The sequence below is a fragment of the Dasypus novemcinctus genome, chromosome X, assembly GCF_030445035.2.
Source record: "Dasypus novemcinctus isolate mDasNov1 chromosome X, mDasNov1.1.hap2, whole genome shotgun sequence".
NCBI classification, from domain to species: domain Eukaryota; kingdom Metazoa; phylum Chordata; class Mammalia; order Cingulata; family Dasypodidae; genus Dasypus; species Dasypus novemcinctus.
In genome coordinates this window covers 39,089,240-39,108,151 of record NC_080704.1, presented here as the reverse complement: position 1 = coordinate 39,108,151, position 18,912 = coordinate 39,089,240, and the positions used below count along the sequence as shown (strand labels likewise).

At 39.9% G+C, this 18,912-nt stretch overlaps 1 protein-coding gene across 1 annotated transcript in view; it reads left to right on the top strand.

Moving 5' to 3' along the window:
• The first annotated feature begins 851 nt into the window (after window positions 1-851).
• The window catches only part of TMEM47 (transmembrane protein 47), a 28,781-nt gene continuing 10,720 nt past the window's right edge, over window positions 852-18,912 (top strand). The window contains exons 1-2 of the mRNA XM_004449899.5: window positions 852-1,402; window positions 16,926-17,066. Of these exons, the coding sequence (XP_004449956.1) occupies window positions 1,177-1,402; window positions 16,926-17,066 (367 nt within the window). The 5' untranslated portion in view covers window positions 852-1,176. The remainder of the gene's footprint in view (window positions 1,403-16,925; window positions 17,067-18,912) is intronic.

The following is an 18,912-nucleotide window of genomic DNA, read 5'->3' as shown; positions in this document are numbered from 1 at the left end:
AGGACAGCTGAACGGCCAGTGAGGACTCAGGTGCTACTTGATAGGACGCAAAGCCTAATGAATACTGGCTTTAGGAAACAAGCAACCAGAGAGCAGCGGAGATGCAACAAGACTTACTTTAACTTTTCCTAGAGCTCTCACTTCCATTTTAGTGCCTGCGTTCCAGAGCAAACGCCACTCACTGGAGGCACAAAAGAGGCGAACCCAAAGACTAGAAGCAGCAGCAGGCTTGGGGGGGAAATCAAAGCAATAGGAACCCCCCCGGGGTGGGGGGCGCGTCCCGGGTCAGAGGCCAGGTCTCTCCTGGGTTAGAAAAGAGAGAACGAAATGCCTTTAGTCACTTTTTTCCTCCTTCCTCCAATCCATCAGGTTGAAAATTTGCTGGGGGAGGGGGTGAGCGGTTGTTGCATCACTGAGAGAGAGGAGACTCCTTCTAGCCCCAACGGCCGGAGAAGAAACCTGGGAGGAATCAGCATCTCGCGCCTTCTAGAAAACTACCTACTCAACAAGAAGAGGTCCACGTGACTGGACCAGAGGGCAAACGAGGCGACCAGCCGCGAGCGCGGCCGGGGGCGGAGCCGGGGACCCGGCAGCCTCGTGGAATTGCCCCGCGCAGCCATGCTGGGTCAGCGCGGGACGCTGGAGGGACCCCGGCCTCCTGCTCCGCGCGCGCCGGGCACCGGGGGCAGGAGGGGAACCAGGGCACCGGCTCCGCGCGCGCCGGAGGGGCGGGGCAGGCGCGAATTTCTGGCACCGGGAACCGGCGCCTGACGCCGGCCCTGCGCCGCCCCTCGGCAGCTCCCCGCTCGACACCGCCTCCCGCAGCCAGGGGAGGGGCCGGGGAAGGGCCAGGGCGGAACCGGGGCGGAGCGAGCCCGGCCGCGCCGGGGCGGAGCGGGCGCCGGCAGAGCGCGGCCTGGGGCCGGCGGCGAAGGTCCGCGGCGGGATCGGCGTTGCGGTGGCTGCCGAGAACCGCACATCCCCTCCTGGCCGCCCCCGCAGACCCACCTGCGCGGCGCGGCGCGGCTCGGCCGGAGGTGCGTGGAGCCCTAAGGGAGTGAGTTTCGGCGCGCCTCCGCTCGGCTGCTCCCTCCTTCAGAGGTCCGGCGCCCCGCTCTCCGGACCTGCCTGGAGCCCTCGCCTCCGGCCGAGCCGACCGGCAGCGGCGCCCCGGGCATGGCTTCGGCGGGCAGCGGCATGGAGGAGGTGCGCGTGTCGGTGCTGACCCCGCTGAAGCTCGTCGGGCTGGTGTGCATCTTCCTGGCTCTGTGCCTGGACCTGGGGGCCGTGCTGAGCCCGGCCTGGGTCACGGCCGACCACCAGTACTACCTGTCCCTGTGGGAGTCCTGCCGAAAACCCGCCAGCTTGGACATCTGGCACTGCGAGTCCACACTCAGCAGCGGTGAGGGCCCGGCGCGCCGCGACCCCCGTCTCCCGCCCCCGACTGCCCAGGACGGCCACCGCCCCCTCCTCCTTCTGCATTCCCCACCCCTGGCCATCCCACCCCCCCTCGGCCCTTCGAGGGTACTCGGGGCTCCAGCTGCCTCCCTGACAGGCACCCCGCTGTCCCCTCTCCAATCTCGTCTCCAAACCTAAAGCGACATCCCACGCCCTCCCTCCTCCCCTGGCCATTCCTCCCGCTCTGGAGTAACACGTATGCTATTTTGGGGAATTGTTATAATTTAGGGCGAGAGCCATGTGGCTGTGTTAAAAATGCAACGCCTTCCACATTCCCATTTAAAAAGAAAAACGCCCTAACTCCACCAGGATGCCGCGCGTTCTCTGCTCAGCCTCCCCGTTCTCTCTCTTCTCTCCAGGAGGGATTTGCCTGAGTTTACCTCTCAGTGCCCACGGTTTCTGCCTGTTCTCCTTCACCTCATTTGGGTTTTCCCCAGTGACTTATTCTGAATTTCATTTCCTTGGATTTTTGAGGGATATGGAGAGTTGGGAGAGGAACAGGCTTCATTTCCTTTTTGGGTGGCATGGTCTTGGTTGTGCGTTACCCTTCTCCCCCTCCTTCCCTACCTCCACTCTCAGCCAGCCCTTTCTTTCTTTTCTGCGTGAGCTACTCCCAGATGTCTGGAAAGTTGTGGCTTAATCAGCCGGTTCAGTCAGCCCTAGAAGCTGCAAATGGATTACTGGGGGGGGGGGGGGACGCAGCCGGAGAAGGTAGCCACAGGGGCTACCCGCTCCAGGGGGGCTTTACTGCTTTACTCCTATCTTGACCCTCCTATTACCTTCCCCAGCGCCTCAGTTACACCCTTGGTAGAAGTCTGCCAACTCTTTCTTGCTGCAAACCGTTTCTTTTCTAATATTGATTCTTCACCTGCTGGTGCCAGAGCAGAGAAAGGCAAGTACAGGAAGAGAACCTGCCGCAGATGCTATAGTGATTTTACATATACACATACACATACCCCGAGGAAACTCATTAAATTCCTTCGTGACAGTTTCATGTCTTCTCTGGGACTATAAAGCTTTACTGGAAACATTTCAAGTTCGGACAAAGTTAAAATAGCACAAAAGCCACAAAAATCTGATTTCCTTTGTCTTCGGTTTCTTGTTATGAAAGATTAGTCCCCTTGGTTAAGTTTCTTCCATAAATTAAATTTTCTGTTTACAAAGGCTTTTTCTTCTATATCACCTCAAAATTCCCGTTGAAGGGTTTCTCTTTGTTGCTTAATTCACTGTTGAGGGGACTGGTTGGCAGCAGGAGGTCAACATTTGGGCCTTTTAATTCTTTCAGGGTTGGTTGTTTACAACTAAAGATAAAATAAATCTGTAAAATGCCTTTCTTCAGTAACCAAGGGATCCAAATAAACTTCGGAGAAAATATCTTTTCTTTCCCCTCTCAAATAGAAATGGAAATTTATGTAGAAATGCCAGCTTCAGCAGGTCTCCTTAGCAACGTAAATCTTTTGCCCCTTTCTCACTGTCTTCTGAAATAATAGCCCCCTGACTGCTTAAAGCCTTTTCAGATAGGTTAGAGAACCAGTTTCAACTCCTACTTTCTTTTCAGGCCGGTATCCTTTTTTTCTTGGCCAGGAATGTGGGGAATGGGGAGAAGCCAGCTCAAGTTTGTCTAGCAGTATGCCATGTTTGCTAATCTTTCCTTAATTGCCTTCATAGCCATTTATCTCAGCTTTTCCCTTCATAGGCAAGGAAATAGGGAGACACAAGCTTAATGCAAATATAGTGTGGTATTAGGATTAGGCAAGGTAAAAATGAATGGCATGCATGGTTTCTGTTTTCTTTTCTTTTCTTTTTCCCCTAAACCCGTTATTCTACCCCTTTGCTGAAACTCACTCCCCAGCATTTATTTTTATTTGGGTTCCTGAAAGTCAGTTTTAGTTTTATTTTGCTTCAAAAATAGTTTTCAACCCGGATAAAAAAGAGTTCATTAGGCAAATGCCGGGGGGTGGGGGGTGGGGGGTGGAGTGGTGTGGTGGATAAAGTAGAGATGGTTTTGTTCCAGGCTATTTGGAACAAGTTCTTGGCTTTCTTTATATCTAGCAGTTCATTTTTGCTCTTCAAGGTTGGGGAGAGGGGTTAGGAAAGGAAATTAAAATATGGAAAATTGTTCTGTCTTCTCTTCACAAGGTCTGTTTTCTTAAAATGTTGTGTGGGGAGCGAATGTGACTCAAGCATTTTCGCGCCTGCCCCCCACATGGGAGGTCCCGGATTAGGTTCCCAGAGCCTCCTGAAAATATAGGAGCGAACAGCAAGCAAAACAGATGAAAAAACCAACTCAGGGAAGCTGATGTCCTGCCGGCTTCAAACATACGATGTCCCAGGTTCAGTCCCCAGGCTCCATTACTTCAAAAAAAAAAAAAATGTTATATGGACTTGAGGCTGCTTTCCACCAGTTTCCAAACAAAGTGGGAAGCCTGAATTGAAACCAGCAATGCTTTTCTTGCCTTTTCCAAAAGGCTAGAGGCTTTTTTTCAGTCTGCTTGCTGTATGGAGCTGCAGAAAGCAGTGAGAGAGAGGTCTTTTCTGATGATTTTAGGAGATCCACTTCATTGTTTCAGAGTGTATTTTCACAGGAGGCTCCACCAAAGACAGTTTTACTGAAGGCTCTTTACCAGGATCGACAGGGCTTAATTAAAAACCTTTGTCTTAATTAGAATTAAAACTGCCTTGGAGAGGCAAGCTTGTATTTACAGAAGGAAAATTTCAAGAATGTCTCTACTAAGGACATTATGCCCTACTTAGGCCTAGTTTCTACCAGAACTTTCCCCTCACCCATTTTTACAGCTGCATTGTAATTCTGATACCAAATAGGCTTCGTTTGCTGTTTAGACCCTGTTTTAACGGTCTTAAGCGAAAGCAGAGCTTTTTGTGTGTCCTGGTGTATTGAAGGTTGTGTTAGCACCTCAAGTTTGAACCAGTAATCCGGGTGTCATCAGCCGTTATGCTTTCCCTGGTGCCCCAATTCAGTGTATGGCAACAGTCCTGGCACTCATCTCTAAGCTATACATTTTCCAGAAAGACCAATGAGAAAATGGCTAATTGACTATTAAATTCGTAAGGGGAACAGAAGAATAAAATATGCTTGTTAGGGAAGTTTAGAATAGGTGGTACTACAGGGCTGCTGGCCATGGAATTTTTTTTTTTTTGTAAAGATAGTTTCCCCTACTACTTTTTTTTGGCAGCCTCTTAATGAATCTTAAATCTTTTTTTTTAAATGATAGCAATGCTTTAAGATTTCTGCTTAGTCACGTTTAGTTTTGGTCACTTTTTTTCTATAATATAGTTAGGTTTCACAGTCATAACAATTTACGAGAGAATATTTAGTGCAAACAGAACGATGGTTCAAGTGTATACAGAATGCTGACGCCCTCAACTCCACATCCAAACATGCTTTATTGTATAATCTCTAGGGTGATTTCACAATTCCTCCTTAAAATCTATAAACATATAGATATTTCATATAAAGCAGATTGCTTTTTAATGTCAGTATGATTTATTGAGTAAGCAAAACGCCAGGACATGCAGATGGCCAGTTGCTCACATTTTACTGAGAGCAGTTTTGTGATAAATCAAATGCATTTACCCGTCTTTCCATCCCCAAAATACTTGATGCAATAGTTAGATACTTTTTCAAGGAATATTGTTAACATTCATATACTGTCCTAAAAATAGTTGTATTTGTAACATGAGTCACTGGCAGTTTTGAAACGGCAGTGCACCGTATGCTATAATAACAGGTGAACATTATTATTTTCCGCTGACAAAGAGGTTCTTTTAAGAGTGTTTTGTATGTAGCTCATTTTTTTTACTTTATTATAACAATCCATTTTAAAAGGCATTATAAGAAAACCTTAGGTGGTAGTTTAAGGTAAACCAAACTACCTGAACACTTGCAAATCTTAGAAAATCTGAGATACAGTGATTCTGAGTTCAGACATATATTAACTGTCATATTTTGAGTCCCTACCTTAATTGGGAAACAATTTCATTGGGAAGCCTCATAATGCTCTTTCTTCCAGGGAAGGTTCAGCTTGTTGTTTGAAATGAGTTGATATTGATGCATGTTTACAAATAGCTCAGCAAGCCTGGAAGTGACTAGAGGCATACCCTCTTCTGGCTTCCTTGAAAACAACAGAAGTAGAACAAAAGCAATTTTGTTTAACCTAATCAGCTTAAGAAATGGGCGGAAAATTTACGTAGTACCAGTTAGCACCCGACCATTTTCAACTAATAAACCAGGGAAAACCAGGTATAACTTATGTCAAGATCTTGACAATGACTTCCTTTTAAAATCTCCCTAGCTTTTCAAGGTCCCTATTTTTACTTTTACAAGGGAAATTTTAATTGTGTGAAGCAAAAATAATTGCTCTTTTGTTCACATTTTTTAGAAGGGTTGCAGTCTCTTTGGAGCCACTTAGATCAGTCTTTGGCAGGTAAGGGATTTGATGGGTGTGTGATGTCTGACCTTTAATAAAAAAGTCAAAACAGCAACAAACAAACAAAAGGATATATCAAGCAATAGATTATACCTGCAGTCAGGAAAACATTTCAGGAGTTTCAAGTTTTTGTTTGATAGTAAGACTGCTTAGACCATGGATTCATCCAGTGCTACTAGATATACTAGCAAAATGGATTGTAGATGATGGACATAATTACACATTTGTGCATTCTAGGAATCTGATGCTTCAAAATACAGTCCCTAGAATACCACAGCAAACTTCTATAGGAACTGTGCTAAATTATATTGTAATCCTATAGCAAGGCAGAGTAGTGAGAAAAATACATGAGCAGTATTTACTGAAGGACCTGGATTTGAGCACTTAGCAATCAGGTGACCTCATAAAATTTAATTAACTTCTTCAAGTGGTTTGTTGTGAAGACAAAATATATGAAAATATCTGCTCATTACGGTGGTGTTTCATCCTCACTATATGTGCAGAAAAGCAAACCCAAAGTGATTATTTTTTAATCAATAATTGAACACTTTTCTTAAATAATGAACTTTCTTTGCACTGAATAATGAAATACTTTGTTAATTTCAAAATTAAATCTTGATACTCATTATCTAGCATTTAACGGTACTCTTGGCAGATCACAATCACATACATGATCCTTTTTATGGAGCACTACTACAGGCCAAACACACCACTAATTCTCAATGTCACAATACATTTGCAATGTAGTTAATATTATCTCCATATATTATTGAGGAGACCAGGGATTTTAACAAGTTTGCCAAGGTCACAATTAATAAGTGGTAGGGACATGTTTTTTACCAAAAGCATTCCAGTTATTAATGCTGGGAAACAAACCACCCCAAGTTAGTGGTGTAAAATAACCATTTTATTAAGGCTTTGCTCCAGGCTGTCCGGGGCCTTAGCTAGGGATGATTTGGATGGCTGTGGACTGGGTCATCAGAGCTGCAGGACCCTCTTCCAAATGGTTTTGCTCAGGTTTGGCTCCTTGGTGGGAATGGCTTTGAGACTGGGCTAAGTGAGGATTCTCCTTCAAGTGCCTACATGTAGACTCTCCAACATGGAGATCTCACAATAGTTGGACTTCTTACAGGATGAATGGTTTCCCCCAGAGCAAGGGTCCTTAAGAGAACCAGGCTTTCTAGCCTGGGAAAACACAGTGTCTCTCCCACCACATTATATTGGCTACAAAGGAGCCATATGGCCAGCCCAGATTAAAAGGGAGGGAAACTGGCCTCTACCCCTGGATGGAGGAGTGACAACTTCCCATTGTAGAAGAGAATATGGGATAAGAGTTTTCTTACGATCATCTTTGGAGCATACAATCTACACTCAGAAGTCTGGCTGCAAATATACATTCTTTATTGCCTCCAAAGAACAAAGGTAATTACGTAAGCTTTACTTAAGAACTTTGAATTTATTATATACGTGATGTCAGGCTAGGGCAAAAACTGCTGTCAACCAACACATAGCTTTGATGATCGGTTGCTTATATGGGGTCACTATGGATTTGGGATCATATGAAGTCAAGAACCTAACTTCTTCACAAATAGAAAACTGTGTGTGTATAAAACTTTAGGTCATCATTGGTTCACTGTCTCAAATGGCCAAGGCACAAACTGATTAAGAATCTCTTCTGTAATCTGCTGCTTGATGTTACCTGATAAAATTTTTACTTCCTTTTTTTCTAGAAAGTTTTGCATGTGTCTGATAAGATATTCCTTGTACATCAACACTACAACATTAAAATTCCAGACAGCAGCCAAATTGCATTGGCATTGCAGAGTTTTATTTGTGTTTGTTTGGTTTTCTGATTTGTTTGAATAACGTAAGTCTTCTCTTGATAGTTGTCCATATATTGAATCACAGAATCATAGCACATTTGGTGTAGGAGAAACTTTTAAATTAATCCAATCTGATTATATTTATTGCCCTGGATAAGGAAACTAAGGCAAACTACAATGTTAATGATTCAATAGAGAAGTTCCATTTAGCCATAGTAGTTTTGAAGTTGTGTTTCAGAATTTTCTGTACTGTTGCAAATAGGTATCTCTTGGTGCTTGAAGGATTGTTAAATAGTATGAATTTTGAATGAAGAGGTTTACAACTACAACTACATGTGAAACAGACGTCCACTTTTTTTTTTTTAAGATTTATTTATTTATTTAATTTCCCCCCCTCCCCCGGTTGTCTGTTCTCTGTGTCTATTTGCTGCATCTTGTTTCTTTGTCCGCTTCTGTTGTCGTCAGCGGCATGGGAAGTGTGGGCGGCGCCATTCCTGGGCAGGCTGCACTTTCTTTTCATGCTGGGCGGCTTTCCTCACGGGCGCACTCCTTGCGCATGGGGCTCCCCCACGCGGAGGACACCCTTGCGTGGCACGGCACTCCTTGCGCGCATCAGCACTGCGCATGGGCCAGCTCCACACGGGTCAAGGAGGCCCGGGTTTGAACCGCGGACCTCCCATGTGGTAGACGGACGCCCTAACCACTGGGCCAAAGTCCGTTTCCCCAGACGTCCACTTTTTATAAGACTATTTATCGTCCATGATTTAATTGCATAGAATTTAAGAGTTTTCAGGGAGATATACTTAGAATCATACAATGATAAATCAGTTATGTTTTTGATATTTATTATAATCAGATTTACATTGCTATTGCATTAGGTTTCTCCAGAGAAACAACCCACAGGATGTGTGTGTGTGTGTGTGTATGTATGTAAAAATATGAGATTTATTCTAGGAATTGGCAAGTCCAGATTCCATAGGTCAGGCCAAAAGCTGCAAACTCCGAAGAAGGTTTCAATGAATTCCCCAGGAGAAGCCTTCTAGCTCGAGTAGAAAGGGGAATTCTTTCTGTTGAAATCATCACTTGTCCCTGTAAAGTTTTTACTGATTGGATGAGACTTCTCTCATTGCTGAAGGCAATCTCCTTTGTTGATTGTAGATACAATCAACTGACTAATGATTTAAATCCAGGAAATACTTTCACAGAAACCACAATCAGGCCAGTGCTTGTTTGACCGAATAGCTGGACCCCATAACCTAGCTAATTTGACAGTGAATGTAACCACATGACAGTTACCATGGGTAGTCCTTAAAATTTACCAGTTTTTCTTTAATGTTTCTTCATGGTAGGGTACTTTAAAATACATGCTTAATTTTAACTGGAAAAGCAATTCTAAAAGTATGTGGAAGCCAGCCATATAAGTTTCTTAAATTGAATAAATTAGTATAAATTTTCACTAGAGCAACCTATTATTGCATTTTGGCTTTTTTTAAAAAAAGATATATTTATTTATCAAAAGAGATTAATTTTTCTTTAAGCAGAATTTCTGCCACAGTTACATGTCAAAGGTACTGACAGTTACATTTTACCAATCTTTTCAAAGTATTGGATCATCTCTCTTGAAAATGAGGCAAGATCACCTTTCCTTATCATGTTTGCTCCTAAATTTATGTGGGATTTTGAGACACCAGTGGATAATCAATTTTCCTGTTCTATTCTAGTCCTCCCTTTGGCACCAAAGACTCCCATTTAAAAAAAAAATCCCTCCAACAATGAAGCATCCATGGTTTCCTAAAGAACCAGGAAAATAGAAATCTAAGAGATATCCTTGTCTCTACTGGTTTATAAATTGTGAGATTTTTAATGATAGTTTAATGAGCTGTGTTTCAAGATAATGTCACAAGTATTGATATTGACTTTTCAAAATGTATGTTTACAAGCAAAAAGAAAAAAAAACAAATAGAAGTGTTATGCCAGAATCACATATTCTCTGCATATGAAAAAGTTCATCCACAATATAACTTCAATTTTCATTGAAAGGGATTTTATTCCTGTAATGTTTAAGGTTCCTAATCCAAAATCTTACCCAAACACCCCCATAGTATTTTGTGAATGAAACCTGGAATCTGTTCCACCACTACATGACTTAAAGAGAGATGGAAATGACTTCTCCCCTCCATTTTCCTTTTTTCATATGTAAACCCACTGAGTTTACTTCACTGAAAAATATTCACTGATTTCCTACCATGGAGTAGACATCCTGGCACAAATCAGCCAGTTAGTCTGTATGCCAGGCACCATGGTAGGTGGTGAGGGTCAGAGTGATGAATGAAATAATTGATTTCTTGCCCTCAAGAAACATGTATACTACAGGAGAAAATATATTTTGAAAAGTAGTGAAATTATACCAATGTAAAGGAAGAAATATAAATTCTTCTACAGAGGGATATAAGAAGGGATCCATATCCTAAAGACACTTGATAACAGGAAGCAGGTGGGGGCATTGGTTGACCAATTTCATCCCTCCATATTTACTAAGTAAATACTCAGCCGGCTGTCTTTCTTCTACCCTTCTCTCTGATTAATATTAGCTACCCTATAACCATTACAAAATCTTTTTAGTTACTTAGAGGAAGGTCACCCACTCAGTGTCCTGGCGTGGGTTTTCTCTTTCCCGCTATTCCAGATAACCCAGGAAAAGGAAATGTCAACTCAAAACAACTCAAAGGGCATGAATGAAATTCTTGTCATGGGCTGAAAATTAGTAACCTCCCTGGCACTTGTGTACAACCAGAACTCTCCAAATCTTGGGCAAACGCAACCTGCATTTTGGTCATAAGAATTGTCGCATACCTATTTGGATGGCTACTTAGGGTCATTTATTTAACAAATCATTGGTTGGCACTGTGCTTTCCATGCAGTCTTTATCTGTGAATGGGCCTAGTGAGTCAGACTGAATCATCATGTTGCCAACTTGATCAACAAGGGTATCTGAAGTAGCTGCTGCTTCAATAATTCACTTCACTTTGCCAAGCACAGCATACCAGGTGTCTACATTTTTTATCATGTTATAAAAGACAAATGCCTATTTGCCTCAAATATTTGTTTGCACATGAAAAATATTAATTTTGATATCAATTTCAAAAAAGAGGAAATGTGTCATTTTTATTCTTGAAATTAGAATCTAAATTTTTCTTTGGGCTTCTTTCATTTGTGTCTACACCATGGTATAGTGGAAAATTAATGCAACACTGACAGAAATAGGTCATTGTGCAATTTAGCCAAGAAAACAAAGTTTTAAACTGCCCCAGTAATGGTTTCTGTTTTCCACTTCATTTGCAACATGCAGACTAATGTAAAGTTAAGTATATAAGTTGATACTTCCAGAAGAGTTTAAGCAATTAAGTGTACACATTTTTCTTTCCTTTTACATAAAAGACCATCAATGGTTTGACTCATTCTTCATACCTTTCTATCCAAACTCCAAAGTAGGTAGCATTTATCTTCTTAAAATAAATTCTTAAGTTAACATTTGAAGAAGATAATGAAATGCCATAATTTTTTGACAAAGTGAACTAGTTGGGAAATAGACATGGTCTTCAACTGGAGAGATGAATACGAATATGGGTTTGAAATCTTATTCTGTAGCTGATCTTTGTTTCCTTAAACAAATATAAACCTGAAGGTAGAAGGAAATTGGCGATCCTGAATTAACTTTTGTGCTTTCTCACCAAGATAACTAAAATCATTTTTAATGCTTTTCTCTAAACAGGTCTTTAAATGAATAGCGGTGTTTAGAATAACTGAATGTTTGCTAGGGATGAATGAAATGATCCAATTTATTTGGTGAATTAGGGAGCATTTGTAGATATCTCTCAAGGAGTGATGTCAAGTTGATAGGTAAGATTACAATTCCAAGTTGTCCAGTGAATGATTTCGATCACAGTTATGGCTATCATTTTGGTTAATATGGCTTCCTTTTGGGGAGTTCAAGGATGAAAATATAAGATAGACATCCGACAAACGTGGATGTAATTATAAAAGTTATTAAAATCAGTGTTTCAGTTTGTGATGAGAATTACAGAAAAGTGAGACTCATTCATGAAAACATTAGAATACATTTAGGGAACTACTACCCAAACAGAGAGAACTGAATTTATAAGGTTGAAAATCTGCTTCTTCACTGCTCTTTAATTATATCTAATTTCCTAAAAGAAGTGGCAGTTGTGTACTCAGGGATTTACATACAGTAGAACTAATCTTGGTGTATAAACAATACCTACTGAGATAAGTAAATTAGCCAGTGTTTGACAAGAAAAAGGTTTGGAAATGAGATGGGTAGAGGAAAGCTGTAGGTACTGGTATGGTACATTGACCTTGCCTCAAGCATGGGAAATGCATCTTCATTAAGAGTTTGCCTTTCCTGAAAATTGGAAGTATATTTGACATTTCATCTCCCTAGGGCAATGTGAATTCTCCAATTGGGCAGTTATAATATAACCCATAGAATTTTCTTAATGTGGTGGTGATTTCATACTGGTCTCGTGTGTTAAACTGTTAATGTAAGTCAGCACAATTCTGCAGAATACTAAAGCATTTATAAACGTCAGAAACTTTGGTGCCAGCTAATAAAAATACCTTGAAAGAAGACTTGGATTTAATTCCTGAGTTGCATATTAACATTGCACTTAATGTTATAACATGGAGACTGTCCAGTTTTTAATCTGTAACTGCAGGGAGAAATACAGCATATATATATTATATATATATATATATATATATATATATATATATATATATTTCCATTTCTTTTCTGCTATACAGAGCACTAATATAGAAGCATGCGTTTACCTTGACCGTCAGCTTCTATAGGTGCAGTTCCAATCCTCCAGTGTGTCACTTTGCTAATTTTGCCAAAACACCTGTTAGGTAGAGCCTGGCATGTAATATGGCATCCTCATTTCAGGTTTGGTTTCTAGATCTCACACATTGCACTCAGCCCATTCTAGCCCTTACCACATTATGGACCAAGAATGTCTATGATTTCCTCAAAATTGATTATCATTTGTTCTCTCAGATTTTAGAAACTAAATTCCAGGTATCCAATCAACTGACCTGACATTGAACAGTGGCTGGTTTTAATTGTGGATAGTACTGCAATTTGTAAAACAGTGCCCTGGCCATTGATGTTCTGCAAAGCTGGTTTATGTTCATTGCACCAGAAAAGTATCAGTACCTCATTTATAGAAATGTGTAAAACTAATGCAGAGTAATAAATCTCTAAGGACTCTTAACACTTCATCTGACTGTAACTGGGGAACGAAGATTGATATAGAGATTAACTCATTATGAGAACTTAAAAGACATGACTTTTTGGAGAAATGGGGCTGAAAATTGAGAATTTCTGGACATTTTCATCTGTTTTGCAACCACTGAATATGGGATGGCAAGTATTCATGGCATTCAACCTTTTAGTGGAAAAGCCATTAGTGAGAGAAATTTTCTGGTCATTTATTATAATATTACTGTAAATTTACCAAAGTCTCATTAAATATAGCAAAACATTTTATGTTCTTGTTAAATCTACTATTGGACTTTGGTTGGTAAGTAAATATCTATTTCTTTATCAGTGAAGCCCAGTCTATTATTTTGATGACCATGAATAAATCTGTTTAAAAGTATTTTTCATGTTTTAATTTTATTCCCCATGTCCTAATCTTGTTGAGATGTACAGTACAGTGAGAGAGATGGAAATGGTATGCAACCACATGACTTAGCCACAGGAAGTATTCATGGTTCCTGACATGAGCTAACCTCTAAGACAAGCCCTATGTTTGGACAGCGGTTTCACATTGTTTACTGAAAGAGGCGTAATACCACAAGCACTGTTTTTAGCTGCCGATTGGTCTGGGCTGAACATAGAAAAGTGGCCTGGGCTTCCTTGACTATGCTAGCCATACCTAACCACTTTTTCAACTGGCTGATTGGTAATGATATAAAGCTTTGGACCAGGACACCCTGACAGATTGAACCATTCCAATGGATTTGATAACAGCAATTCCAAAATTTGCCACTGTCCACCAAAGATACTGCCTCAACAGTCCAGTCAAAGCCCCAGTTTCTGGCTAAGACAACAGCAGGCAAGGCCCCATCTACCTTGTTCATGGAAGCCTGTCTCTGGTTCTGAACCAAAGGGCAGGGTAGCAATAGCACCACAGTGGTGGTGCTCGTGACCCTTCTTTTTGGCTCTATGTTGCTAGTGATGTTCTCTCATTGGCCACAACCTCAGCTCTATAAATATAGGACATACAGAAGAAAATCCAGAACTGATCGTGTTCATCTACTTTCTAAAATTATTTCCCTTGCTGTAAGAGGTGCCCTTCCTAACTAGGTCCTGGTCCCCTTTAATAACCCTATTCTCCTGTGGTGGCTTCTGTTAGTGCATGTGAGATTAGGAATTTTTTTACAGTTTTCTGTTGCTATATTGGATAACCCTTACTTTGCATTCTTGTTTTACACATTGATCAAATTAGTTTCATTATTTCGTTGTTTGAGAGGCCTTTACCAGAAAAAAAATCAACATTTGAAAATGGTATGTAAAACCAGGGGTAGACAAACCACAGCTTGTGACCAAAACCAGCCCACCAGTTGTTTTGTAAATAAAGTTTTAGAAAAACACAGACACATTCATTTGGATGCTATGTACAGCTTTTCTCACATTGCAGGTCAGAGATGAGTAGTTGCAATAGAGATCATGGCCTGCAAAGTCGAAAATATCTACTCTCACCCTTTACAGAAAAACTTGGCTAACTTTTCTTTTAGTCTTATCTTTATAAAATGCAAATTAAAGAAATGGATTTGAGCTAGGCTTTGATGATATGTGAAAGAAAAGTGACCAGCATTTATTCCTGTATTTATTTTGGGTTGAAAGTGAAAATAGTCAAATGTGTGGTATTTTTTGCCAATTGAGCTTTGAAGAAAACTTAACAGGAGAAAGCCATCTGTACTTTTAAGATCTTTTAAAAATAAGTGGATATTTAGTTGCATCTTAATTCAAATAAAGCCAGTAATAGAAAAATTCTTATTTATATAAAATAATATGGGAGAAGTTGCTGAAAGTAATACTCGTTTTTATAAAAGTCCAACTAGAAGGTATTTAACATAGACAACATAGGCTCTCTGAAACTCTCCAGGAATTTGACTGATGGATGGGTGGAATTATTTTTGCCCCCCTCTCTTTATTATGTAAACGCTTTGATATAATTACAATTTGATTTATTATTCAGCAATTTCAGTTTACTCACAAGTTTTCTGAAGAATTTCCATTTTGCTAAAGGACAATATAATTGTATATATAACCTTTTTCAAAGATTTAAGAAACTTCCAAATGTAAGAGTTGTTCCTTTTACTTTTTAAATTCAAAGCTACATGTTGTTACAGAATATAAAAGACATAGTATGGCTGTCCTTTTAACTTTTGTTGAAAGCCAGATATACTTTTGTTTGAAGTTATATGGCTTTGCTCCAAATAGATCTCATAAAAATTGCTCTCCACTTTCTTGTGATTCATCTTTATATTTTGAGAAGTATGTATTTGTTCTGTTTTCCCCTTGTTTGTTTGTTCCCCAAGTGCAGTGGTAACTTTAGTCCAGTGCCAGTTATACATTCAGAATTTTGCAGGCGGAGAGGATGCGGAAGAGGTTGTTTGAGGCAGGGACATTACAAGTATGGATAAAAGTAGAAAATCCTAGGGTATTGTAGATTCCTATAGTCATCCTAGAGTGGCAAAGAGTGCACTTTTGAAAAGCTGCCTGGGGGGATAATTTCAGAGCTGCAAAATCAAAATATCATTGAGTTCTTGACTTAGGATAGAGTACAATTTATTTAACCATAGATTAAAAATTATTTACATTACACCGAGTGCCAGAAGAGGCAGCCTGGGACTTCTAAACAACTGCCACTAAAGAGTTCTGCCTTCCGAGTATCATTTTTATGTGTGCTTCCTAACTGCTTTCTTCTAGTCATGTTGCTTCTTCTAAGAGCACAGTCTACCCTCCCTATAGGATGGAAAATGGGCCAGTTTTCTGCCATGCCATTTCTACATTTTATTTTATAAAAAAATTGTAAGTGTACTTTGATGACATTTACCTTTTACTAAGTGTGAGAGAGACTCCTTTGAGTTTCCAGTTACAGTGAACTGTGCATAGTAAGAGGTCAATAAATGCTTACTGTTTTGGTGTCTGAATGAAGAAGGGGGCTGAGCAGCTGTTTAGAGTCCATTCTGGCTTCCTGAGAATACTTAATTCCTAAAACAGCCTGGGCGTGATAGAGGCTACGATAAAATTAGAAGAATGAAATAAGAGAGAGAAGGGAAAAAACCCTAAACAAAATAGCAGCCAAACCTCCACATGCTAATTTTCTGGAGGGAGCTGCTTTTAAGGAAGCAGGAAAAGAAAGGTAAATAAAACCTTGGGGGATTTTTATTGGGTGAAGAAAGGCTTTCCAAGAAAGGACAGCAATAAAAATGAATGTACTCCTGCCACGTACAACAACATGGATGAATATCACAGACATAAAAGCCAGACACAAAATAAATATCACAGACTTTAAAGCCAGACACAAAAGAGTACCTACCGAATGATTCCATTTATATAAAGTTCAAGAACGAGCAAAACTAATCTGCAGTGATAGATCGCAGTCAGTAACATGGGTGGGAGGGTGGATATTGATTGGGAAGGGACAAGAGGGAAAACTTCTGGGTGCTAGACATGTTATATATCTTTATCAGGTTGCTGGTTACACAGGTATACATGCGGCATAAAAACTCATCAAGGTCTCTACTTCATATGTTTTTAAGATTTATGAACTCTGTGCATGGTATAGCTCAATAAAAAATTAAATAGTAATAATGAGAATAGGTCACAGAGGAGACATCGCATTTAACATGAATGCTTGATAAAGTCCTTGGAAGGAAAGCGTTGGCTTACCCCTGGTCTAAAAACTGCCGACCTTGGCGCAGCAGCCTTTTCTGAATAAGGATATTTATGTTCATTGTTGTTACGGAACATTTTAAATCCCAAAGGATCAACATCAGATCTATTTAGCTGCAGCAAGGTGAAGGCTGCCGAGCATAGTTCTTTTGGTTCTTGGAGGACTTTCTGCTTAAAAGCACTGACTTTCTATTTTTTTCTTTCCAGATTGGCAGATTGCTACTCTGGCTTTACTCCTGGGCGGTGCTGCCATCATTCTCATTGCCTTCTTGGTGGGTTTGATTTCTATCTGCGTGGGGTCTCGAAGGCGCTTCTACAGACCTGTTGCTGTCATGCTTTTTGCAGCTGGTAAATATATTCATTACTTTCAAACCGATATTAAAGTTTCATGAGCTTTTCTACATCCTCCCTTCTCATGCAAGAAGCACTAAGTGTTTGCTGTGTTACATAAAAACTGAGAGACATTTGTTATATTTTAAGGTAAATTGACTAAAAGTTTATCATATAATCAGTTTTCAGTGTGTGAAGCATTTCACAGAATACAGTGGCAGCTTCTAAATAAAACATGAATAAATAATACTTCCCGACAGTGCTGTTGTTGCCTTAGGAATTACAGCAGATGTATTTACCCACAGTCTTTCTTCACATCCAGAGTTTTTCCCCTTTTAGTGCCCCCTTGCTTATCTTAAGTCAGCGTTATTTTTTCTAAGATGAAAGTGAAAAAAAGGAAAATCCAATCTGTGTGCCAATAAAAGGATAAATCTATTTGAAAACAAATACGATTATTCTGAAATATCATGACATATAACTTGAACCACCAGATAAGTCAATTGTATGAGGTAAATGCATATTCATTAATTTTGCAGCCATCATTCTGTGAAATACAGGTTGGATTAAAATATCAACCAGAGTAAAATGGAGGTTTTACTAAAAGGGAGCTGTATAGAAAGGAACTTAGAGATTAAAAGCCCAGCACATTATTTGATGTGAGTTTTATTTTTCACTTATTAGAATATCCTTGAATATATTGTTCTTTTGACAAACTGAAATATTCTTGTAGTGCCTTCAGTTCACCCTGCCAGTCATATCTGATTTGAAGCCTGCAAAATAAGTTCCTGTGACTGTCAATAATGAAGACACTGACAATCATCTAGACTGTTAGGTGGATTTTTTAAAGCTGTTTAAAAAATGAGAATAGATGAAATTTCTCAGGATTTGAAAGGTGGCTTGAACTGAAAATATAAAATTGCAAGTGTTCTGCTGCCCCCTGCTGTTTTTGTTCATCATCTTATACCTACACAGCCTCCTCGGAATGTAGGTGTCATAAAAACGAACGTCTAAAGGGCTGACGGAATCCAGAAGTGTATCTAATTCAAATCCCTTAAATGACTCGCTTAAGATCAGAGAGAAGTTCCTGATACACCTGGGGCTGGGAAGCTACTGAATCTTAAGCTAGTCTTTCATTGACTGCTGACTGACTCATTCGCTCAGTGATTTATTCGGTACCTGCTAGAGTCCAAAAGCACTATTACAAAAATATTTTCTAAGTCCTGGGCGGTGACCATATTATCATCATTTTGTTGCTCTCACCTGTAATAAAAGACTGTTGGAATGATTTAGACAACCTGAAGATTCCCCTACAGATTCCATAGCTGGTCTCTGGTATATATCTTGGTTCTTGGATACCCATAGTTCTTTTTCTGTTTGTTTATTTTTTTTTTAGTGAAATAACAGACTTTTAATTGTAGTATAAATTTGTCTTTGCAGCTAGGATCTATTAACATAGTGATTAGATAATCTATTCTAATGGAATTTCTTGATAAATTGGTAGTGATGTGTTAGACCATTCTTTAAAACTGGAATTATGCTTTGAATAATTTTTAGAATTTACAGACATTTCTCATTTTAGGGAGCTATAGAGATATTCTTGATATTCTGTTATACATATCCAATGATATTATGCATACCTAGTTACTATTCCATTTAGCCTTAACTTACTGCCTAATGGCATAAGCAGAATCTATAAAGAAATTCATTATTTATACCACCTATTATAAACATGCTTAGAATAATAACTGGAAGTTTCCAGTTTTCTTAAAAAATCTTTGTATATTTTTTCAGATATAACAAAATATATGAAAATGTGAAAATAAGTAATGGTTGTAAGAGAAAATATATTTTAAATGAATGAACG